This window comes from Rana temporaria, chromosome 3 (genome assembly GCF_905171775.1).
Source record: "Rana temporaria chromosome 3, aRanTem1.1, whole genome shotgun sequence".
NCBI lineage: Eukaryota > Metazoa > Chordata > Amphibia > Anura > Ranidae > Rana > Rana temporaria.
Window position 1 is genome coordinate 432,631,475 of NC_053491.1, and position 26,308 is coordinate 432,657,782.

The 26,308-nt window shown below is 44.8% G+C and overlaps 1 protein-coding gene across 2 annotated transcripts in view; it reads left to right on the top strand.

Moving 5' to 3' along the window:
• Positions 1-26,082, top strand: part of LPAR2 (lysophosphatidic acid receptor 2) — a 77,247-nt gene extending 51,165 nt beyond the window's left edge. For both annotated transcript variants that reach the window (XM_040346361.1, XM_040346360.1), the window contains exon 3: positions 25,233-26,082. In XM_040346361.1, the coding sequence (XP_040202295.1) occupies positions 25,233-25,531 (299 nt within the window). In that variant the 3' untranslated portion in view covers positions 25,532-26,082. The remainder of the gene's footprint in view (positions 1-25,232) is intronic.
• Positions 26,083-26,308: the final 226 nt, after the last annotated feature.

The window sequence follows — 26,308 nt, forward strand, 5'->3', positions numbered from 1 at the left end:
AGGGGACAGATCTTACCTTCAGGGGACAGATCTTTCCTTCAGGGGACAGATCTTTCCTTCAGGGGACAGATCTTATCTACAGGGAACGTATCTTATCTACAGGGGGGCAGATCTTACCTTCAGGGGACAGATCTTATCTACAGGGAACGTATCTTATCTACAGGGGGGCAGATCTTACCTTCAGGGGACAGATCTTACCTTCAGGGAATGTATCTTATCTAGATCTTACCTTCAGGGGACGGATCTTACCATTAGGGGACGGATCTTACCATTAGGGGACGGATCTTACCTTCAGGGGACGGATCTTACCATCAGGGGACGGATCTTGCCTTCCGGGGACGGATTTTGCCTTCCGGGGACGGATCTTGCCTTCCGGGGACAGATCTTGCCTAGGACAGATCTTATCTGCAGGGGGGCAGATCTTATTTGCAGGAATCATATTGAATATGGTGCAGATCTCCTGTAGATAAAATCTGCTCCTGTAGATAAGATCCAACCCTATAGATAAAAAATCAGTTCCCTGCAGTTAAAACTGTTCCCCTTTACAATTAGGTCTGTGGCCTGTAGATATCATGTAGCCTTTGTAGATAAGATCTATCCCCTGCAGATAAGATCTGTCCCTGTAGATGAGATCTGTGCCCTGTATCAGTTGTGTCTCTATTACAATAATTTGTGACAATGCAGCAAGTCACCAAGGGACAGGGACACTCCGTACCAGCCAGGCACCGACTAGTAATTGCTGCTGAAGACTGGATACATTGTACTGTTCTTGTCGGTCACAGAGAACAAACAAGCGGAACGTTACATTGTCTTTAAATATGCAGCCTGTTACTATTTTAATATATTTCCAAGGATATTTATTATACCTTGCCCCATGGGGCCCCAGAGGGGGCATTGGGCCCACTATGGATAAGATTTGCCTTTAATGTGTAACTAAAGGCAAAACTTTTTAGGTTAGGATGAAGTGGAGAGGGGATAGAACCCCTGTCAGGCTTTTAGTGTCTGTGTCCCCGTTAGACCCGGTTCACACTGGGGCGGCACGTCAGACGGCTCAGACGCAAGTTGCTCCGACTTAGAAAAAGGTTCCTGTACGACTTTGGGGGTGGCTCAGGGCGACTTGCATCGACTTCTATACATAAGTCGTTTTGCAAATCGCCTCTGAAGTCGTCCTCAGGACGACTTGCAGAGTCGCCCCCGAAGTGGTGCCGCTGCAGTGTGAACCGACTCTTACGGAGCTACGGTCACATTATACACTTTTTTTCCCATAACATTAGCATTGTGATAACAATACAAACAATAGTTATTTTTGTCAATCCAATATAAACTTACTTAGGAACTCTCCTTTCATGTTCTGAGATCTGCTTGTCTGGTGGCCATCTCGTTCCACAACTTCCTTTTTGCCTGCATGCATTGCAGCTTCTCCTCTGCTATTTACGTTCCATTTCTGAGGACTACATATCCCATAGTACCTTGCTGCCTGCAAGTAGTGATTCCTGTACTGACTCCGCCTCCTGAAACTCCTCCTCTCAGCACCTCCATAGTTCCGAAAGCAGGTTCTGTGAAATATGTGACAGATGACTATTAGATGGATCATTTACCAATCTGCATATGAAATATGGAACAGCAAATATGTAAAATGTGAGAATGCATGTTTAGAAAAACGCACTGCAGTTGTCAGGCTAGTCCTGAAGGGTCAGAGCAATATGTTGATGGTAACGGATACAGCAAGAAGCAGTGTGTCTTCCAGGAACATTTGTATAGAATTCAAGGATGACGGGACAAGGAAATGAAGGAAGGGACAGACATGCGTACACCATGGGAGACATAAATCACAGTCCCAGCTGCTCTATCTCACATTGTTATGAAGCCGGTTCCCCCCAGTGACTCGATGGGCCCTATAAAGGAGGCTCTCACTACAATCTCCTCCGATAAGACAAAAATGCAGAGCTGGGGAACAGTCACGCTACACAAATCTGTTTATTCAGCAAGATTCCGACTCCGCTGCAACAACGGGGAAACTTTAAAGTGAACCTGACTATGGCCTACCTAAACAATACATTCCATGTGTGTCCAATCAGGCAGGCTCTAGCATGGGAGATCTAAATGAGATTGTACATGTATGTTGAGCTTTAGGCCACGTTCAAATCTTGCGATTTAGGATTGCGGGCAGAATCTCTGTTGCATGGCAATCAAAGCACGATGCGCTGCACATGTTTGGGTGCAATTATTCTTTCAGTGGGGTAGATTCAGGTACTGCTGCGCACTTCTTACGGAGGCGCAGCGTTACGTTTTTACGATACGCCTCCGTAAATTAGTTGCGCTACGCTTGATTCAGGAAGCAGTAGCTCCGTAATTTGCGGAGGCGCTCCGTAAAAATGGCCGGCGTAAGCGCGCGTAATTTAAATGATCCCATAGGGGGCGTGGATCATTTAAATTAGGCGCGTTCCCGCGCCGAACGTAGTGCGCATGCTCCGTCGGGAAACTTTCCCGTCGTGCATTGCGGCAAATGACGTCGCAAGGACGTCATTTGCTTTAACGTGAATGTAAATGGCGTCCAGCGCCATTCACGATTCACTTACACAAACGACATAATTTTCAAACATCGCGACGCGGGAACGACGGGTAGACTTAGCATTGGCTGCCCCTGCTAATAGCAGGAGCAGCCTTACGCGGAACACGACTAACGCAAACGACGTAAAATGCGTATGCAGGTTGTGAATCGGCGTGAGTATGCAATTTGCATACTCTACGCTGACCACTACGGGAACGCCACCTAGCGGCCATCGTAAGAATGCAGCCTACGATACGACGGCATAAGAGCCTTATGCCAGTCATATCTTAGGCTGCAGTCGGCGTAACGAGCTTTCTGAATACAGAAAAGTTGTTACGCCGGCGCAACTAAGCAATTGCGCTGCTTAACTATGGTTACGCAGACGCAATTGCTTACTGAATCCACCCCAGTGTCACCCTAAACATGATGCGATTCTGTTGCGATTGTCACCTGAAAGCATTGCGTGGCAATCGCAGCAAACCGCACCTTTCAAAATCGCCTGAAGCTTCTCATCCAAAAAGGAGAAGGGGCTTCTTTTCAGGTGAGAAAAGCGCATGGGTTAGTCCTTCCAAGTGAATGGGCTGCCCTATGTGACACGTAACACCATGTGACAGTCGCCTGGCAAGAACGCTTGTTCCGGTTCTGCCAAAGTGTAAATGCAGCCTCAGACTTTAAGCGCCTTTTTGTTTTTGATGCATCTTGAATGTATGTAGCTGATTTATTGGACGATTTGTCCTTTAACCACTTGCTGTCATTAACCCATTTTCAAACATCCTGGACTTCAGATAGTTAAAACGAGCTCATGACTGCAGCTGCGGCTTTGAGCTTGATATCACCTTTTTCTGCCTGCGATTGGTTGTTCAGTAAAAGTGATCCAGGTGGCTCTACAGGCGCCCAATCACTTTTAGCGCTCTTCCAAGCAGGCCCCTTGCTGCCCACCTGAACTGTTCCAATACAGCTGGATGGGGCAGCAGCATTTTAACTTGGACTGCAGAGTTTGGCAGTGGATATCACCTGCCAATCTCGCCTATTGAGACAATGCACGCAATTGGGGCAGGGTAGTGTGGCATTACAGGGTTGAATCAGATGGTGATAACGCCTTCTCATAACATGTCAAATGCTCTCTGAAAAGCAGTCTGCACACAGTTTGCTTTTTTTAGAGGACACTGCACTACACTGCATGCCCTCTATTGCAGCTAATCAAGCACAATCCTTGCTTGATTAGCTGCAGTGAATTGACAATAGACCCCTAATGTCTCTAAGGCCTCGTACACACGACCGAGGAACTCGTTGTAAATGAAACATCGTTTTCCTCGACGAGTTTCTTGTCAGGCTTGTGGAGAAACTTGACAAGCTTTCTTTGAGTACACACTGTCAAGACCAAATCTCCTCGTTCTCAAACGCGGTGACGTACAATGGCAGTGGAAGTTTGATTCCACTGGCACAACCCTTGGGGCTGCTTTTGCTAATCTCATGTTACTGCGTGTTAAGTGAAAGTTTGGTAGGAGACAATTTGCACTTTTCAGTCTGTTACAGCGTGAAAAATGTGTTATCTCCATTACAAACGCTACTTTTACTGAAGGTGTGCTCCCATCTCATACTTTATTCTGAGCATGCGCGGGTTTCTTAGCATACACAAGAACGTGTTTCTCATTGAAAACCAGCCCGACGAGGAACACAACGAGGAAATTGAGACGACGAGGAAATTGACAGGTGGTGAGGGGGAAATACGTTGCCTCCTCACTGCCTGTATTAACCCTAAAAAGTCCACTTAAATAGGTTGTATTCTGTGAATAGTACCACTGGGAAGGGGTATATATTTTTTTTCCTAAGGCCACATGAGGCCTGGTGTACAACCCAGTCTGCAGCTTAGAGGGGAACTAAACCCTCCTGTCTTTTTCAGCCAAGGAAGATGCCATCTTATCTTCTGTTTGATCTACAACTGTCATGGTACTGCACTTGTGATCAGTTATGATGCCATTTGATGGTTTGACAGTTTGGTTGGGAGCACAAGCAACGTGACAGCATTCCTGGCATGCCAGCAATGTAACTGTTTTTTTTAAAACTGTTAATTTGATGTTAGTTTTTAGTTCTGCTTTAAGAGGGGCAGTCGGGAAGCAGTAAAAATATCTCAAACACCGACTTTTACTGCTTCTGACCGCAAGTGTCCTAAGCTCAGTGCCTTGGAATGGTGACACAGGTTTTCTGATGGATTCTTATATACTATACCAGTGGAGAATATGGGAGGGTACAGGTGACATCATTGCCTGATGTAAAGCCAAGCCCAAGTGTGTCATAATAGGTACGGCCATAGATTATTACTATAGACTCAGGCCCTGGATTCAGAAAGAATAGCGTATCTTTCTGCGGGCGTAGCGCATCTCATATGCGCTACGCCGCTGTAACCTAGTCAGGCGAGTAGTGTATTCACAAAGATCTTGCGCCTGAAGTTACGTAGCGTATATGGGCCGGCGTAAGCCCGCCTAATTCAAAATAGGCTTGTCGGGGGCGTATCTGGAGATACGCCGTCGTAACTCGTACCTGAATCCGGGCCTATGTCTGCTCACCATCCCTCATCATCCCGCCTAATTACAGATATGGTTCTTTGTTTCACAGAAAACTCTGAAGCATCTGAATCTGGCCTGAGACCAAATAGTTTTACAGAATATTCACATGAATAATGTGAGACGTCCACATTCTGTATTAAGATTAAGCATAGGTCAGTTCTAGGTTTAGATTCTTGAAAGCGGACTTGGTGTCAGATGGATTCTCCTCTCATGTTAAGTGCAAGTGCTAAGTGATGTGTCAGGGTAACACTTCCAGGTATTTATTACCTCTCAGGGGTGAGAGTACTCCCCCGACCATGCCTTCATCTTCCTTTCTTCCCCAAATCTTTGTCCATGCATCATCCAGGGTCAGACTTTTCTTTTTTTTTTTATATTTTTAGTTTTTTCCTTAAAGCGGAGTTCCACCCACAATTTCACTTTTTAAATATAAATACCCCTGTAATACACAAGCTTAAAGCGGGGGTTCACCCTTAGAGGGCACTTTCCCCCCTTAGATTCCTGCTCGTTTTTACTAGGGGAATCGGCTATTTATTTTAAAATATGTGCAGTACTTACCCGTTTACGAGATGCATCCTCTCCGTCGCTTCCGGGTATGGGCTTCGGGAATGGGCGTTCCTTCTTGATTGACAGGCTTCCGAGAGGCTTCCGACGGTCGCATCCATCGCGTCACGATTTTCCGAAAGAAGCCGAACGTCGGTGCGCAGGCGCAGTATAGAGCCGCACCGACGTTCGGCTTCTTTCGGCTACGAGTGACGCGATGGATGCGACCGTCGGAAGCCTCTCGGAAGGCTGTCAATCAAGAAGGAACGCCCGCTCCCGAAGACCCATACCCGGAAGCGACGGAAGAAGTTGCAGCTCGAAAACGGGTAAGAACTGCTCATATTTTAATCCAAATAGCCGATTCCCCTAGACCGAACGAGCAGGAAGCTAAGGGGAGAAATTTTTTTTTTTTACAAATGGGTGAACTCCCGCTTTAATGTAGTCTAGTAAAGTTAGTCTGTAAACTAAGGTCCGTTTTGTTAGGTTGTTAGAGCATTTAGTTAGTTTATAATCTAGAAATAGACCATGGCCATCTTAAGTGTGGGCATCATGAAGCCAGACTGTACGACTTCCTGGATTTCAGCCTTGCGGATCTCGCACATGCTCAGTGCTGCACAAGCGATGTAATAGGTTTCAGTCAGGTTTCCATAGCAACGGGAGTGTCAGAGGAAGTTGCTGCCCCTTCTCTATACAAATAGGCTATTTGCAAGCACTACTGGGATACATGATGCCTATCCCAGAAACCCTTGCGAATAGCCTTGTGACTTAATAGCCTAGGCTAATAAGGAGGAGGAAGTAATGAAGGACTACAAAATAAAGGTATTTACAAGCAACAAAATAAATAAAAATTGTCCATTCTGAACACTATGAGATTAGGGCATGCAGCACAGACAAACATAAAAAAATGGGTGGAACTCCACTTTAATAAACAAACAGACAAAATCAAACAAAACAACACATCATACAAATTGTGCCAAAATATAGATTCAAGTTCAAGATCAAATCACATTGCAAAGCATCTATCAATTCAAAGATAGGAAATGAAAATAAACTAAAAAAAGGAATAACATATTTAATGAAAATGTATTTTAACTGAGCTGTGATCTAAGCCATATCATTTGTCAAATTAACCACTTAAAGGGGTTGTAAAGGTTTGTTTTTTTATTTTCTAAATGGGTTCCTTTAAGCTAGTACATTGTTGGTTCACTTACCTTTTCCTTCGATTTCCCTTCTAAATGTTTTTTTTCTTTGTCTGAATTTCTCACTTCCTGTTTCTCCTCAGTAAGCTTGCCCCCATCATTTGAGCCGTTCTGGCTGGGGGTTAGTCAGCGTGCTTGCCTCCTCCCTTGGGACTACATCACTGCGGTGCAAGCACGCTGACTAACCCCCAGCCAGAACGGCTCGGATGATGGGGGTAAGCTTACTGAGGAGGAACAGGAAGTGAGAAATTCAGACAAAGAAAAAAAAACATTTAGAAGGAAAATCGAAGGAAAAGGTAAGGCCCCTTTCACACTGAGGCGTATTTCAGGCTTTTAAGCGCTAAAAATAGCACATAAATAACGCATGAAATAATCCTGCCCCAGCATTCTCAATGCGAAAACCCGATGTGCTGGTGGGAGGAAAAAAATCTCCTGCAAGCAGCATCTTTGGAACCGTATAGGAGCGGGATGTTTACCGCTCCTTCCCATTGAAATCAATAGGAAACCGCGGTAATACCGCCGGAAATGCGCCTCTGCAGCGGGGGTTAAAACCACACAGCACAACTGTATAGCGGCGCTATACATCGCACCGCTATACCGCCACCGCACCTCCCCTTCCCAGTGTGAAAGGGGCCTAAGTGAACCAACAATGCACTAGCTTAACCACTTAAAGGGGTTGTAAAGACAAAAATATTTTCCTCTTACATTAAAGTCTGACAGTAGCTGATAAAGTAAAAAGTAATGTTTTGCATTATAACTAGTTTGATACCTGTTGAAATCGAGCTGTTTTATTCACCTCCGTCACACCTGAATCGTTATTCTCACTGACTTCCTGGTTTGCGGTGCGCATTCATTCTTGCTACATCACGGCCTAATGGGAACTACAGTTACCATTAGGCTTAGCCTCCATGCCTGTGAGGGATAAGAGAGCATCTTCATGCAGGGCTGTAGTCATAGGGAGGGGGTTAGCACATTCTGCTTTCCACCATGCAAAACACCTCAGATGCTGGTGGAAAGCAAGAAGAGGAGTGACAGGAAATGGCATTTTCAAACCTGGATTACTGTATTTTGGAGGTCAAAAGAAAAAACGAGGTAAGTGATATTTAAATGCTCTAGCTTACAGCAATCAATTGATCTAATAAAAAACAAACCTTTAGTGTTCCTTTAAGCCCCGGACCAAAATGCAGCTAAAGGACCAGGCCCCTTTTTGCAAATCGGCACTGCGTCGCTTTAACAGACAATTGCGCGGTCGTGCGACGTGGCTCCCAAACAAAATTGGCGTCCTTTTTTCCCCACAAATAGAGCTTTCTTTTGGTGGTATTTGATCACCTCTGCGGTTTTTATTTTTTGCGCTATAAACAAAAATAGAGCGTCAATTTTGAAAAAAATCAATATTTTTAACTTTTTGCTATAATAAATATCCCCCAAAAATATATAAAAAAAAATTCCTCAGTTTAGGCCGATACGTATTTTTTAACCTATTTTTGGTAAAAAAAAAATTGCAATAAGCGTTTATCGGTTGGTTTGCGCAAAATTTATAGCGTTTACAAAATAGGGGATAGTTTTATTGTATTTTTATTCATTTTTATTTTTTTTACTACTAATGGTGGCGATCAGCGATTTTTTTCGTGACTGCGACATTATGGTGGACAATTTTGACACATTTTTGGGACCATTGTCATTTTCACAGCAAAAAATGCATTTAAAATGCATTGTTTACTGTGGAAATGACAGTTGCAGTTTGGGAGTTAACCACAGGGGGCGCTGATGGGGTTATGTGTGACCTGAAGTGTGTTTACAACTGTAGGGGGGTGTGGCTGTAGGTGTGACGTCATCGATTGTGTCCCCCTATAAAAGGGATCACAGGATCGATGACGCCGCCACAGTGAAGAACGGGGAAGCTGTGTTTACATACAGCTCTCCCCGTTCTTCAGCTCCGGGGACCAATCGCGGGACTCCAGCGGTGATCGGGTTTGCGGGTCCCGCGGGAGCGCGTCGCGTGCGCGCACCTGCGACCCCACGGCTGGGCTTAAAGGGCAACGTACATATACGTTGATGTGCCCAGCCATGCCATTCTGCCGACGTATATTGTCGTGCAGCGGTCTTTAAGTGGTTAAAGGAACCTATTTAGAAAATAAAAAACGAACCTTTACAACCCCTTTAAGGACCGGGCCTATTTTTTCGACTCTAAAATTCAGATTTTTTTTGGAATCCCCAAACATTATATCTTTTTTTTTCTAACACCCTAGAGAATAAAATGGTTTTTGTTGGAATACTTTCTGTCACACTGTATTTGCACAGCGGTCTTACAAGCAAACTTTTTTTGGGGAAGAAATAGACTTTGAATTAACAAATAAGACCACAGTAAAGTTAGCCTAATTTTTTTTTCATATTGTGAAAGATAATGTAACGCCGAGCAAATTGATACCCAACATGTCACGCTTCACAATTGCGCCCGCTCGTGGAATGGCGGCAAACTTTTTTACCCTTAAAAATCTCCATAGGTGACATTTAAAAATGTCTACAGGTTACCAGTTTTGAGTTACAGAGCGGGTCCAGGGCTGGAATTATTGCTCTTGCTCTAATGATCGCGGCGATACCTCACATGTTTTCATATGTTGGCGCTACTCACGTATGCGTTCGCTTCTGCATGCGAGCTCGTCGGGACGGGGCACTTTATTATTTTTTTCTATGTAGGTCCTCCATATTCCATAGTTTTGCTACATAAACAAGTTTGAACAAATATTGCATGTGTATTGTGAGCTATAGAGAGAGCGAGGACTGTTATGTAATTATAATTGTCCTGTGTTCTTCTCTTATAATGATATGGTTGTTGTATATTGTGACATGCCTGGAATTTATTCATGCAGGCTTAGGCAATGTCTTCACCAAAAATGCTTAGATTAGGGGAGGAAGTAATGTGGTCATAGTCATAGAGATAGATGTTAGGGCCGGGCGTTCATCATTGTGCGGATTCCCCAGGAACAATGGGTAGTGACAAACCTCTGCGTCATTTGAGCATTGGAAGCAGCTCCAGTACTCACCCGGAGGTGATGCTCCTGAGTACTTTGGTCAGCCCCACAAGCGTTTTGGAAGAAAAAAAACACTTGGGGGCAGATCCACAAAGATCAATGCAGGTCAATGCAGGCCATAGACAATGGAGTGCCGGGGTTATGTAGACGGTTCTCTTATTCTTAGACAACTGTGTAAACAGGAAAAAAGTCCCAGCAGGGGGTCCCATCCCACTTCACTCCGTCCATAATGGAAATTGAGTTTTTCTTTGCTATAGTAATGTTTTATGGTACCCATCCAGATGATATCATATGATAGGGATGTTCTGCACCCTCCCATGTAAGCACTATGATGGATCAGTGTTTATATCTAATGAAATGCTGACTATGGTATTCTGTACCATGTCTGGGTTAGAAAGCAGAGCTGCGGCTGGTCTGGTTAGCGTATGTAGATGCGCAGGGATGCTATAAACTGAAACATCTGGATTTTCTGATCCTTTCTGCCTGTTAAGGAAGGAATGACTGAAATGTTTGCACAGCTGGAGTCCTTTATACAAGTGTGAGTCAGTGTCACATCGCGGTGACACACGGGGACGCTCCCTGCAGGCTAGGCTGGACTCATGAGACATCCAGCTGCCACTGAATAAAGCCGTTTTATAGGAGAATAAACAGCCATCCGATTTACATCTCCATCAGTAATGTCTCACTTATAAATACTATTTCACTTTTAGTATATTTAATTGTTACTTGACCTTGTGAAGCCACCACCTCATCCCCATTATGGACTTTAGTTGGGATCACTGTGTTGGCTAGGCTGTTGGCTGACCGTTTATGGCCCCGTACACACGTCCGAGGAACTGGACGTGCCAAACACATCGAGTTCCTCGTTGAGTTCAGTGTTGAAGCCGCCGAGGATCTCGGCGGGCCGACTTTCCTCATTGAACAACGAGGAAATAGAGAACATGTTCTCTATTTGGCCCGACAAGTTCCTCGTCGGCTTCCTCGCTGAAAAGTGTACACACGACCGAGTTTCTCGGCAGAATCCAGCTCCTATCGAGTTTCTGGCTGAATTCTGGCGAGAAACTCGGTCGTGTGTACAGGGCCTATGTTGTATTGTTAGTAGTAGAGTCTTGTATTGGGATAGTCATTCATTATTGCAGAAAAGTTTGAGCTTAAAGGGTTAAACAAGCCATAGATGATGCAGTTTTCTTTCCTGCAACCTTGGGCTGCAAAAAAGAAAATCGCTCAATTCCCCCATCAGCACATGTAAAGGTACATTTTTTTCCCCCCTAAATAGCTTCCTTTACCTTAGTGCAGTCCTCCTTCACTTACCTCATCCTTCCATTTTGCTTTTAATTGTCCTTATTTCTTCTGAGAAATCCTCACTTCCTGTTCTTCTGTCTGTAACTCCACACAGTAATGCAACACTTTCTCCCTGGTGTGGAGTGTCGTGCTCGCCCCCTCCCTTGGACTACAGGAGAGTCAGGGCGCCCACTAACACATAGGTGCCTTTTCTGTCTGCAAGGTAGAGAGTGTCCTGACTCTCCTGTAGTCCAAGGGAGGGGGCAAGCACGACACTCCACTCCAGGGAGAAAGCCTCACATTACTGTGTGGAGTTACAGACAGAAGAACAGGAAGTGAGGATTTCTCAGAAGAAATAAGGACATTTAAAAACAAAATCGAAGGATGAGGTAAGTGAAGGAGGACTGCATTTTTGGAAAAAAAAAATTGTACCTTAAGCCCCTTTAAGTGCTGATGGGGCAATCCCTCCTGCAGCGCTATTGTGTTCTGCCAGCAGGGTGCCCTTCCTGCAGGCAGAACACAATGATTGATCAATAGATTTCAGTACAGCCAACCTGTCCATAGATGGATTGAATCGCGGCTGGTCCATGCTGAATCGGCCAAGATTCGATCCGTCTATGGCTGTCTGTAGTTCACCTTTTCAGAAAAAGGTGAACTAACCCCACCTCATAACCTGCTGTACTTGCCTCTGTGGGTGATGAGCTGTCAGTGCCCATGCTGCCAGTGCAGAAATCTGGGAATCTATAAAATCCCCTCTCTCCCTCTTTCTGCAGGGCTTCTGGGACAGATCAGAGCGATGCTCTGTGTTGGTGCTTACCAATCAAAATTGCTCTGATCTGTCCCGGAAGCCCTGCAGAAAGAACAGGGAGAAGAGCTGAGATTTCAGATCCCTGGACCACCACACCAGCTGCGTTTCGAAGGACCAACCTTCTTCAGAGCCTGGTTACAAATGGTCATTTGTAACCAGGCTCTGAAGAAGAAGGTTGGTCATTCGAAACACGTCAGCCAGCAGGGTCCTATTTTAGCACCCCCTACCTTGGTCTGGTAGTCCAAGCCGTTTGAGAGAGACTAGCCACCCATGTGGCTTGATGAGCAAGTTTACAAGTCTATGTTTGTGAGTAGACTTTTTTTGGGTTTTATCATATACTGTATTTATCGGGGTATTGCGCGCTCCGGCGTATAAATTCCTGTAAAAACATTTTTTTATACTTACAGTTTTGGTGTCCATCGGCGGCCTTGTCCGGTCCGGTGTCCGTCTGGGGCCTCGGTGGTGTTCTCCCGCGCTGTCTCCGAGTCGAATCCCCGCTTCCCGCGCTCAGTTTGAATGCCTCCGCCGACATATACCGAGTGCAGTACACTCGGGTACATTCGGCCAGACTCGGCTTCGCTCGTGGTCACGCTCTGTGACGTTTATGCGTGAGCACGAGCGAAGCCGAGCCTGGCCGAATGTACCCGAGTGTACTGCACTCGGTATATGTTGGCGGAGGCGGGTATTGGCGTATATCGTGCACCCACAATTTTCCCCTTATTTTAAGGGGGAAAAAGTGCGCGGTATTCGCCGATAAATACGGTATTTTTCATACATTTTTGGGATAATGCACTAGGCAAGGGCGCCCTCTTTCTTTTTACTTATAAACTGTATATAGCTAAAGGTTACATACAGCATACCGCACTGTGTTCCGGGTTTAAGCCGAAACGTGTGACATCATCAACCCGCCTCATTGCTAGAATACATTTTTTTTCAAATTGTCTGAGTGCCAATCAGATAGACTTAATTGTGTTCCGGGAATGAGACATGAAGGTCTGGAACACAGTGTGGTATGCTGTATGTAAAATAAAAGAAATTATGCTGTATGTAGCCTCAGTTATATACAGTTTATATCACATATCCAGCGGCCTCATGTGTTCGTAAAGCACATATAGGTAGATTCACAAAGAGTTAGGCCAAGTTATCAGTAGATAAGCCGACCTAACTCTGAATCTACGCCGGCGTTTGTTTAAGTGTATTCTCAAACAGAGATACACTTAAACAAAGCTAAGATAGGCCGGCTTGCGCCGTTCTATCTTAGCTTGCAATGTTTCTGTTGTCCGCTAGATGGCGCTTCCATTGAGGCCGGCGTAGATTATGTAAATGAGGGGATACGCCGATTCACGAACGTACGCCAGGCCTACACCATCGCATTAGGTATAGGGATAAGGGATAGGCCACCTAAAGTTATTCCTTCTATGAGGTGGAATAACAATGTTAAGTATGGCCGCCGTTCCCGCCGCGAGGTTCGAATTTTTAACGTCGTTTGCGCAAGTCGTCCGCGAATCGGGATTTACGTCGTTTACGTACACGTCAAAATCAATAGGCCCGTACGGCCTACTTAGCCGCAATGCGCACTGGGAAATGTAGTCGCCCGGCGCATGCGCAGTGTCAAAAAACGTGAGGTCAAGCCTCATTTCCTTACAACACGCCCCCCTCCAAGTCATTTGAATTAGGCGCGCTTGCGCCCGCTCGTTTTAGGCTACGCCGCAGGAAAATGAGCAGGTAAGTGGTTTTAGAATCACTACTAGCCTAACTAATTTACGGCGGTGTAGCCTAAAAAGACTAGGCTAGGCCGCCCTAAAGTTAGGCGCCCCTACGTGAATCTACCTAATAGTTTGTTTGGACCAGCTTGGCTCAAACAAGCTATGTAAAGTGTAGCACAAGCTGGACTTCAGCTTTGATTTTCTCTAAAGAAAAAAGACAAACATAAGATTACTATATATAGTCTAAAGGACGTTGTTTGGGCGTTAATTAGAATTCCTCTGCTTGCATGTCAATGCTTGGGAAAGACTGTGACTTTGAAATGCTCACAGATGAGGAATATGAAGTCACGCTAATCCCAAATGTTCTCCATGCTTCATTATGTCTAGCTCCTGGGAATGTATACACAGCGTACATCTGTGTGCGTTTTTCAGGGGTGGTGGCAGGTTCCTTTGTCTACATTCTGCCTTGTTTCCAAAACTTAGCCAGTTAGGACCTCACCAGCCGTGAAAAGATGCCCCCTGTCTTGTAAAGTGAATCCACATTATGAAAAGCTTTAAAATAGGATCACTAATGCCCTGTACACACGATCGGTTCGTCTGATGAAAACGGTCCGATGGACTGTTTTCATCGGACGAACCGATTGTGTGTGGGCCCCATAATTTTTTTCCCCATCGGTGAAAAAAAATAGAACCTGTTTTAAAATGTTCTGATGGTTAAAAAACCGATAGAAAAAAATGATCGTCTGTGGGGAAATCCATCGGTCAAAAATCCACGCATTCTCAGAATCAAGTCGACGCATGCTCGGAAGCATTGAACTTCATTTTTCTCTGCACGTTGTGTTTTACGTCACCGCGTTGGACACGATCAGATTTTTGACTGATTATGTGTAGGCAAGACTGATGAAAGTCAGCTTCATTGGATATCTGATGAAAAAATCCATCGGTCCGTTTTCATCGGATGAACCGATCGTGTGTACGTGGCAGAAGGGTTTGTTCACACGAGTGGCAAGAGGGGGTTGTAAAACCAGGTGGTTACATTGTGATTTTACTGCCTGACAACCACCTACCTGAACCAGGGCATGCAGCCGCTAAGGGCTGTACACATGTTACAGCACAAATGCATAGTGGCCAACAGTCCCGATTTGCCCAGGACATTAACGGAATTCAGACCCATGTCCCGGTCTGAGCATGTCCAAAGCAGAATCCCAGAAAATAGGGTTTGTCCCAGGCAGGACTGTGCCAAGGATCTGATCCCCCATAAAAACTCTGCTCTTCTGTGCGTATAGTCGCCATGCCATCCAGGCCCGCTGGATGGGCTGGGAGTCAGGAGATCCTCGGAGAGTTGTAAGAGCAAACTGCAGCTACCTATTGGCTGAGGAGGTAGCAGGATGCACCACATCCCAGCCAATGGGTGCGCTGTCCGAGCTTTCAGTGTTGTGGCGAGGAAAAAAACTCTATTATGCCCAAACAGTAATTTAAAGTGTCTTCTTTCTTTTTCTCTCTCTTTTTCTTTATCTCTATCCCTTTCCTTCTCTCTCTTTCTCTCTATCCTTTCCTTCTCTCTCTCTCTTTCCTTCTCTCTCTTTCTCAATCACTCTTTCCCGCTCTCTTTTTCTATCCCTATTTCCTTCTCTCTCTCTTTCTCTATCTTTCTTTCCCTCTCTCCCGCTTTCTCTATCCCTCTCTATCTTTGTATATTCTCTCTTTCTCCATCCCTCTTTTCTTCTCTCTCTTTCTCTATCCCTCTTTTTCCTTCTTTCCCTTCCTCTCTCCCTCTTTCCCTCTCTCTATTTCTTTCTCTCTCCCTCTTTCCTTCTCTATCCCCATTTCCCATTCTCTCTTTCTTTAACCTTCTTTCTTTATCTCTACCCCCCCCCCTCTCTCTCTCTCTCTCTCTTTCTCTATTTCTCTTTTCTTCTCTCTGTTTCTCTATTTCTCTTTTCTTCTCTCTCTTTCTCTCTCTATTCTTCTTTACTCTATCTATTTACTCTATCTATACTTTACTTTCTCTCTATCTCTCTCTCCCTCTTTCCTTCTCTTTTTCTCTATCCCTCTTTCCCTCTCTCTCTTTTTTTATCCCTCTTTCCTTCTCTCTTTCTCTATCTTTCTTTCCCTCTCTCTCTTTCTATATCCCGCTTTCTCTATCCCTCTTTACCTCTCTATCTTTTTCTATTCCCTCTTTCCTTCTCTTTCCTTCTATCTCTATCTTTCTCTCTCTCTCTCTCTCCCTCTTTCCCTCTCTCTATTTCCCTCTTTCCCTCTCTCTATTTCTCTCTTTCCCTCTCTTTTTCTCTCCCTATTTAATTCCCTATCCCTATTTCCCTCTCTCTCTTTCTGTAACCATCTTTCCTTCTCTCTTTATCTCTCCCTCCCCCTCTCTTTCTCTCTCTCTCTTTGGGCCCGTACGTCCGACTGACCGCCATCCCTCGCATGCGTCGTACTGATTCGACGCATGCGTGGAAGCTTTGAACTTCCAGGGCCGCCCACGTCGCCGCGTCATCGTCGTGGCGAAGGCGTGGCCACGCCCTGCGTATTGTTTATGCGCGGATTTCTGTCTGATGGTGTGTACAACCATCAGACAGAAATCTCCGGGCGGACATGTCCGTTTTCAGCGGATTATCCGCCCGTGTGTACGGGGCCTTTCTCTATTTCTCTTTCCTTCTCTCTCTTTCTCTATCCCCGTTTTTCCCTCTCTCTCTCTTTCTCTATCCCTCTTTTTCCTTCTCTCTCTTTCTCTATCCTTTTTCCTTCTCTCTCTCTCTCTATCCCTATTTCCTTCTCTCTCTCTCTCTCTCTCTCTCTCTCTCTCTCTCTCTCTTTCTCTCTCCCTCTCTTTCTCTATCTCTTTCCTTCGCTTTTTCTCTCTCTCCCTCCATCTCTCACTCTCCCTCCATCCCTTTGTCTCTTTTACTGTCTTTCTTTCTTTCTCTATCCCTTTTTTTCTTCTTTCCTTTCCTCTTTCCGTCTTTCTTTCTCTCCCTCCCTCTCTCTCTCCCTCATCCCTCTTCTTCTCCCTTTCTCTCTTTCCTCTCTCCATCTCTCCCTCTTTTTTCTCTCCCCCTCCATCCCTCTATATTATCTATATTACCACATTTCCCACTATGTAAGCATCTCAGACTCTATTTAACCACACCCCTTTAAGCCACGCCCAATATTTAGCATAATTAAAACTACGCCCATTTTTCGCTTTGCATGCAACATGTTTTATCTCCTGCTAGGCCACGCCTACAAGTGAGTGAACCACCCCTACATAAAAAAAAATTGTCCCTAATTTTTTTTTCAGAATGTTGGCAACTATGCAAGTGTAGCATTCAGTGGCTGTTACAGCTGCCAAACCTATGCCCATGCAAGTCTATGGGGCTACTGTATATAGTGCAATATCTTGATTGCGGGGTAGTGGTGCAGTACCTACAGGGTTAAATCTGGGGGTGAGGAGGCAGTATGTTGCCTCCTTACCGCCTGTCAAACGCCTTCTAAAAAGTGATCCCATAGATGTGCAGATCTCCCACTGAGGACGATAGACGGTGAGAGACTTGCATGTCCTCAGCTGGGCTCTTTCATTTACTTGGGCAGTAATTGGTCACAAGGAACATGCAATGAAAGGATAAGAGAACATCCTATTCCAGCTGTCCTTTATCTAATGATGGTAACCAAAAAACAAGTAAAACATCCAACTGGTTGCTATAAACAATACAGACACTTTTACTTATTCCACATAGAATACGAGGTGCAATGGACACTATTTTTGACTGAGCGTACTTTTCGCGTTTTTATGGCCATGTTTTTTATACATTTCATACATTTCTTTGTGTCTTACGTGCTTGCTGTTTAATATTATAAGCTCTATTGTAGTAAATATTGATAGATTTATTTGGCTTGGTTTACACTTGCGCTTGGGGGGCAATAAAAACATGCAGCTGTCGAGTTTGGCGGACAGTATGGCACATGAATGCAACCCATATAAGTGAAAATGGGCATCAAGGAGACAACATGACACCTCCCCACTGCCCCTTAACACCCTCTAAAGAGCAATCCACTGCAGAAAAATTGTTGAGAAAGGTTGTTTAGGAAGTCTAAATCCTCTGTATCTGATAATATCTATCTCAGGGGTCGGTCAAGGCATCGAATTTCCTTCAGCCGCTAGCGAGCTCTCATCTTCACTGCACAGTACTGGATGGAGGGTAGGAGCGAGAGCTGCCTCATTTGACTTTTCAAGTTAACCAGCAAGTGATTGGTTGCATGGATGCCGGTCGATCCTAGCAACCAATCACTAGCTTGTTACTTCGAAAACATAAGGCTGGCATTCGTCTGCTCCCACCCTCCATTCAGTAGTGTGCTGCCTCCCGCTCTCCACTCTGCTGAACACATGTGTGAGGTAGGCGAGTGCTACCTACAGTTTGTGTGCGGAGAGGCAAAGGACACTACGGGGTGGGGGGGGGGGGGTGATGTGAAGGGGACAGAGGACACTGCTTTGGTGGAGGGCAATGGACACTGCTATGGGGGGTAGCAGAGGACACTACAGTGGTGGAGGTGGGTAATATGAATGGGGGCAGAGATCACTAATGTGGAGGAGCGGGGAGCAGAGTATACTTCTATGGTGGACAGAGGACACTACAGGGGGATGGCTTAATCTGAAGGGGGCAGAAGACACTGCTATTTGGGGTGGGAGCAGAGGACACAAAAGTGGGTGGGGGGGGGTGATGTGAAGAGGGCAGAAGATATTACTGATAAAGAAAAAAGCTGCGCTAACGTGGACTATAAATGACACTAATGATCATAAATAATAAATAGAATCACAAATAATTATAGTGCTAAGCATTAAGTAGGTGAAAAAATTATTATGCAAATGATTAAAAGGCCTCAATGAAATGGTGATACAAAATTATGATACAAATAATAATAACTAATATCTCTAAAAATAAATAGAGAACGAGAAGATATCAAGTGAATGGATCTCAGTCCGTGTAAAATTATAATAAAGATGAAGATGAAAAAGCAATCCTTGAGAATGACACTGACAACTGTGTCATAAACAGCAAAGACTGATGTGCATATAAGCTATAACTTCCCCAGTGTGCAAATGGATCCAAAGCATTCAGAAGAAAGTGATGACAGAAAAGTGCCTCCACCGGAATAACACACTGCCGCTTACCAGATGAATGTGATCTCTTGGTTATAGGAGATCGGTTAGCGCATATGGCTATTAACCCAGCCTGGGGTCTCTAAATGATGAGATATGTGCCTCAGCTTGCATAGAAGATGTCTCGTATATCACAATGATTCGGGGTACACCACATAGGACAAAATAGACTTACATAGCATAAAAACCTTTGAGTTTAATAAATGTCATAAAAATGCACTTACATTGAGTTATAGAATGCTAGCATATAAAAACAATTGAGTCGGCCGGCTCATCGATAAGGCAGCCCATATCTTCTGGGTCTGGTGTGCAGCGCGGTGACGTCAGAACATCGTCCCTCCCAACGTTTCGTCACTAGAGGGACGTGGTCACGGGAATACGCGCAAACACGTTTCAAAAGTATATGGCCAAAAATGGACCATCACACCTTGTTGATGAACTTGTTGGACAATCCATTTCAATAACAAAAGGAGGTAATATCTAGTAGTAGTTATTCACATTCTACTGGACTTATTCTGTTATGATGAAGACAAGTTACAGAACAAGTCCAGTTGGATGTGACTAACTTTTACTAGATATACAATGACGCGGATAAATGAGACCTTTCAAAGACACATGGGAGTTGATATGGATCCATCTCTCTTTTTTTGACTATATCAGCCTCCACCATTGTGGTAAGGTATGTTTTCAGGAAAATTTGTGCCCATTCTACCAAAAGAGCATTGTGGGGTCAAGTACTGGTCCTGGACGAGAAGACCTGGCTGGCATTCATCCCAGAGCTTCTCAGGAAGGTTTGGGTCAGGGCTCTGTTTACAACAAATTCGTCAAACCACGGCTGGCCTTGTGCACAGAGGCAAGGTCTTGCTAGAACAAGAAGGTTTTCCCCGAACTGCTGCTGCATGGTTGGAAGCAAACAGATGTCTTTGTAAACAGTATTTTTCACTACGGTAAAACTACCTCAATGCAATCATTTGAAGGAGTGTCAGCATGCTTTTGACCTTATAGTAGGGTTGCCACCTTTTCTTCAAGCCAAACCCAAACACTTTGGGTGCCCAAGGAGAGTAGTAATGCGGTGCGCATAGTGTGCCGCAGCAAAATGTGGGTGTGGTCAAATTGCTTTTGCTGACATCACCCTGCCCCCCAGACAGCTGCCCGCAGCTCCCAGATGGCAACAGATTTGTGTGTGACTTATCTTGGTTACTTGGGGAGCCACAGCCTAGTCTGAATAATGTGCCCAGGTTTCAGTCCACCTGAAACCCGGACATGTTATTTAAAACCCAAATTGTCCGGGTGAATCCCGGACAGGTAGCAACCCTACCTTATAGTGTAAATTTCTCTCTACTCTAACCAAACTTATTTTGAGAAGAATTTGAGTTTAACTGGGTTGTCCATCACAACTCTATTATCTTCATCCTTTTTTATTCTGATCTCTACTGGAAAGGCGTCAGATTTAGATTGTCATGAAAATACAAACAATCCTCCCTGCAGCCAATTCATTACCTTTCTCACTGCAGACCCCCAGCCTTGTTTCAATGCAGTTTGTTCATGGCATTCCCGTTTTATGTCTACAAAGAAGTATAAAGTGTGTTATTTATACAGTATGTCTGGAGAGGCATGTTTAGCAGTGCAGTCACGACAAGATAGGGACCTTGCTGAGAGCCACTGGAGACATGAAATGCAGAAAGCCTGCAAACCATTATATAAAACATTCCAAGAACTCACTGAATGGCCAAGGTCATTGTAATTATTACGTCTCTAAGAAGAGGCGTTTTTCCATTTCACAGATTGAGGGTGGATTAATTGCATTTAACTCCTTGCCTGCTGGATTTAGGCATACACCCATTTTATATGGCAGGGCTGGCTGCAGTCTTATGATATCAGAGAGCAAGTCACTAGGGTGTAACCATTAAACAGGTCTAGTGGCCTATGATCTGGCCTCTGATGCTGGGGCTAGAAGCACTATAGCCCATAAATTTACAGTTTCTGTTCTTGATTGCACCATCTTTCAATATATATTACTACAGTGTAGTCCGGTTTAAACTGCTATTATGAAGAAAAACCAGCCACAGTTTGCAGCAGCTGTTAAGCCCTGTACACACGCTCGGTTTTCTCGGCGGTAAAAAGTCAGCCGAGAAAACCGAGGGGAAAGCCGAGAACCCGGCAGGAAAACTACCATGGAGCTTTGGCCGGGAATCCCGGCTGTGTGTATGCTCCATCGGCACTGCCTCGCGGTGTTTCCAATAGGTAAGTAGTAGATCTGGCGAAAAGAAAAAAAAAACGCTGGGAATCCCGACGGGAAAATAGAGAGCAGGTTCTCTATTTTCCCGCCAGGATTCCCGGCTGTTTTCCTGTTGGGAAAACTGCGAGGAAGCATAACACACGTCCAGTTTTCCCGGCTAAAAGCTTTCTTGGCAGTTTTCCTGCCAGGAAAACCGGTCACATGTACGAGGCTTTAAGGCCCATATACACGCTCAGAAAATCGGACAAAAAAAAACATACAATAATCTGATAGTACCCATCTTTAAAGAGCTGATCACGACAGTTCATGCAAAATTATCCAATGGGACAAGCACAGAAATCTTTCTACTACGATTTTCATTTTAATCAATACAGCTGTCGTCCAAAAATACAATACAATACATTACAATACATCACTTCCGAATTTTCATTACTTTCCCTTTTATTTTCGATAGCATGCAAAAAAAAAATGACGATCATTCGTCCAATAATTTGTACCATTAGCCATCAGGTAAACTCTTCCAAGCTGTCAAACTCGAACAAGAAAGCAAAGACAGGCCATAGATGATGCGATTTTCTTTCCTGCAACCACAATGTTGATTAGGGAACAGTAAAGTGGATCGGATTTTCCGACGGGAATTGTGTGATAACAGGCTGTTGGCGGAAAATACGACCTTTTGTACTCTCCATCGGACAATTGTTGTCGGATTTTCTGCGGACAAATGTGGGATAGCATGCTTTCAAAATTTCCGCCAACAATTGTATGCTGCCAGGTTTTCCCATCGTGTGTACACAAGTCCGTCGGACAAAAGTCCAAAGTACAAACACGCGTGCTCAGAAGCAATGCTCACCAAACACAACATTAACAGAATGAGTGAGTGAGTGAGAAACTTATATAGCGCAACACATGCGAACCGAATCGCCTCTGGGCAGAAGGTGTCCAAATGGTGGTGCTAAAGAGCGGAAAAACCACGTAGTTTCATGTTTGTTGGCCGACAACTCTTTGCCGTTTGTATGCAAGACAAATTCACGGCCAACGCCCTTTGGACAAAAGTCAGCTGAAAATTCGAGCGTGTGTACCAGGCTTTAGGCTCTTGAATTGCGGGCAGAATTGCCACGATTCGAGGACTGAGTGACCCCCGACCACTCTGTTACGGGAGTGGTACCTGACCTTTCAGTATTTGCGATTAACCAAAGAGAAGACTACGCCCCTTGGGGCGCCTTGCAGTATCCTTGCTTGTGCAACCCCCCCCCCCCCCCCCCATCCCACTCTTCTCTATTTATCTCTATATTATCTTTACTTTTATTCCATTTTCTTTGGGGAAAATAGGAGGGGAGGCTGGACCGGCCGGGCCCAGATGTTTGGTTCTGTAACATGCTGTAGAACGTCATCAATTCTTGATAGAGATAGGTGGTGACGGCCCGTTAGGGCTGTGCACCGGAGGAGACGGGGGCTCATAGTGGCCTTCCCACTTGGGTTCTTGCTGCCTTCTTTGGGAGACACACACCCAACAGGGAGATGACTGTTGTATGTGCCATGTATAATGCTGTGTGTCTATGTGTATATTTCTATCTCTATGCCAATGTTGATGTGGTAAATATACTGTTGTGGTCCGGGCGGACCGGTTTCTCGGTTATAAAAAAAAAAAAAAGATTTGCCACGATTCTGCCTGTGATTTCAAAACGCTCTGCTAAAATGTCAAATTGCGCAACGCAAATTTCAGATGGCACTCATCTTAATGGCACCTAGAAATGCAGTACGGTTCTTCCGCAATTGTCACAATCACAGCAAACCTCATCACGTGAAGCTTGTCGCCAAAAAAAAGGATCGGGAGCACTTTTACGGCGACAAGCTTTGCATGATGCAGTTTGCCACGATTTATTGAGGCAGAACAGCACTGCGCTTTTAGGTGCCATTAAAATGATTGGCATCTGAAATTGACATTGTGCAATTTGTCAAATTAGCAAACCGGTTTGAATTTTACCTGCGATTCACCCAGGTGTGAATGCCGCCTCAGTGTTCCTGCAACAGTATTGATAAGGTAATGGCTCCCATGGAGCTAGGGACGGGGAGCTATCCCTACCTGAAGAACCAATAATCACATGCTAGAAGTCCAACATGATGGTTGTACCCAAGCCAATTGATGGATCCACTTGGGTGCAATCAGCCTGCCCATAGATGGTTCAAATCTCAGCCAAGTTCAGCAGGGACCAGCTAAGATTTGAATCATCTATGGCTGGCTTAGCTTTTAAAATGCCTCTGAACATCCGTCTGAACACATTTTTTGTGTTCCAAAAAAAGCTTCTAAACTCAACTAGAAACGACTATAAACATCCTGTGTACATGTACTGATAAAATAACATAGAGGAGAATTCAGGGGCAGCTGAAAAAAATGCCCAACTGCTCCCAAATGTGCGTTTACCAGCAGCAGTGTACATGAGGCCTTAAAGCAAAGTTCCACCCTGAAAAAAAAAAAAAAATCCTAAATGCTGCAAAAATAAAAAACTTTTTTATTTGTTTTATACATATCAGAAGTGCCCGTTGCTAGGCAGAATGTCCTAATCTGCCACTTCCTGATCCGCGATCCGTCTTCTTTCTTCTCCTCCTTGCCCTGTCTCCTGGGGAATGGGGGAGCGATGTCTTCTGGGACCTTGTGTGTGTCCCAGGAGACATCGCCCATTCACGTAGCGCTGCGCGGCTCGCCCATGCACAGTAGGGAATCGGGCGGTGAGGCCGCAACGCTTCACTTCCTGATTCCCTCACCGAGGATGGCGGCGGGGCAGCCGAGACCTGAGCAATGGCTGTCGTCATCGCGGGCACCCTGGACAGGTAAGTTTCCTTATTAAAAGTCAGCAGCTACAGTGTTAGTAGCTGCTGACTTTTATTTTATTTTATTTTTTTAACCGGACCTCCGCTTTAAATGAAGGGGATATCAACCTTTACTAATCATGCATATTATTCATATTTTTAAACCCAATTGTGAATGCTTCTTTTAAAACCTGTGGCCAATCAGGTGTTTACATGTTTCCAACCATCTGTAAATAAGCTCGAAAACAAGTTGACCTTGTAGTTTTGCACACTTATGCCGCGTACAGACGGTCGTTTTTTGTGATGGAACAAAACGACGTGTAATAATCTCCTTCTGGCATTTGCACCTGGGGGATGTGTAGTTGGCATCCCATCCTTGGTGCCCAATAAGCATGGAATGTTAGAGACCTGAACTGAATTTATTATTCTCTATAAAGACGACCGACCTGCTTGGGTCAACATGTTAGAGTCGGTTCACACAGGGGCGGCACGACTTCGGGGGCGACTCGGCCAGTCGACCTGAAGACTACTTCTAAGGCGACTTGCAAAATGACTTCTGTATAGAAGTCAATGCAAGTCGCCCCAAGTCGCCCCCGAAGTCGTACAAGAACCTTTTTCTAAGTCGGAGCGACTTGCGTCGCTCCTATTAGAAACGGTTCTATTCACTAGAATGGGACGTGACCTGTCAGGCGGCTGCGTCGCCCGACGAGTCGCCCCAGTGTGAACCGAGTCTTAGGCCCCATACACACCATAGAATCTATCCGCAGATAAATCCCATCAAATGGGTTTCTGCGGATAGATCCTATGGTGTGTACACTCCGTCGGATATTTATCCGCAGAGAAATCTCCCCTGGGATGGATTTCCAGCAGATGGATATTTGCTGACATGCTCAACAAATCCATCTGCTGGAATCCATCCCAACGGATGGATCCGCTCGTCTGTACAGACTCACCGGATCCATCCGTCCGAAGGGATTCCCCGCACGCGTCGTAATGATTTGACGCATGCGTGGAATTCCTTATATGACAGCGTCGCGCCCGTCGCCGCGTCATAATCGCGGCGACGCGTCATCGCCAGAGGATTTCCGCGCGGATTTCAATGCGATGGTGTGTACACGCCATCGCATAGAAATCTGCTGAAATCCTCTAGAGGATTTATCCGCGGATACGGTCCGCTGGACCGTATCCGCGGATAAATCCTCTCGTGTGTATGGGTCCTAAGTGTTATCCTTCTGTTTGGGTTCTGCTAGTAGTATGACTGTTCTCTTTTTTTTTTTTATTATTCTTGTTTTTTTTTTTTGGAATTCTGTATTATAATTCCCCTAACTTACTTACCTTCCTGTCTGTTTTTATTTCCATAGGCGCCTTTGTAATCTGCTGGACACCAGGGCAAGTGATCCTCCTTCTGGATGGGTTAGGCTGCACATCTTGTGACGTGTTGACCGTAGAAAAGTATTTCCTTCTTCTTGCTGAAATCAACTCCGTCATCAACCCCATTGTCTACTCTTACAGAGACAATGAGATGCGCGCGACCTTCAAACAGATCCTGTGCTTATGTTGTAACCGACGCTCCAAATACTCAACTTCCATCAAGTCTACAAACACAGAGAGGAGAATACTGGCTGACAATGGACATCTGGTTAGGGACTCCACACTTTAGACATGTCGAATGTTGGCTCTCACTGGACTGAACCTAAAAGGAGACTTGCCACTATGGTGCCATGGATCTGGAGCTGACTCCATCAATAACCAAACAAATCTGACTTTTATATTTTATGTGAAGCATGACCAAATTACACCACCAGTATCTTTCTATAAGAAAAAACGTCTGGGTCCTGGATTGTGTATGATGATTCTTCCGACTGTATTTGTACCTTTAAAGCTAAGGTACCACAATTTGGATCCGTTTGTCAATATGAACGATTGGCTGCCACATGCTTCAGATACCATGAGAAGAATTTGGCAGCAGGAACCATTCAGCCAGGGACTATACTGAGATGTCTACAGAACAATGAGATGTTGTTTACAAGGCTTATGAAAGCCCTAAAGAGAGAAAAATGAGCCTTAAATCGAAAGTTGGTTGCTAAGAGGGAAAACTCTGGGACATATTGTAGTGTGTTAAAATTTTAGGAACAATGATTTCTGGAAAGACTATAGTTTGAAATTACCTGCAATATATACTGTATATATTATATATATTTTTTAATAGTTTTTTTTTTCTTTTTTATTAGCGTGAATATGGTTTACAGACAGCCACTTGGAGTATACCAGAACAATGTATATCTTAGGTTTCTAGACCAACTTGCTACTTGAAACATAGCCTACAGCACCCGTCTCTTTAAGGCCCCTTTCACACGGACAGACCTTTCAGGTCCGCCTGTCAGTTTTGACGGCGGACCTGAACGGCCACTCCATGCATCTCTATGGAGCGTCGGAT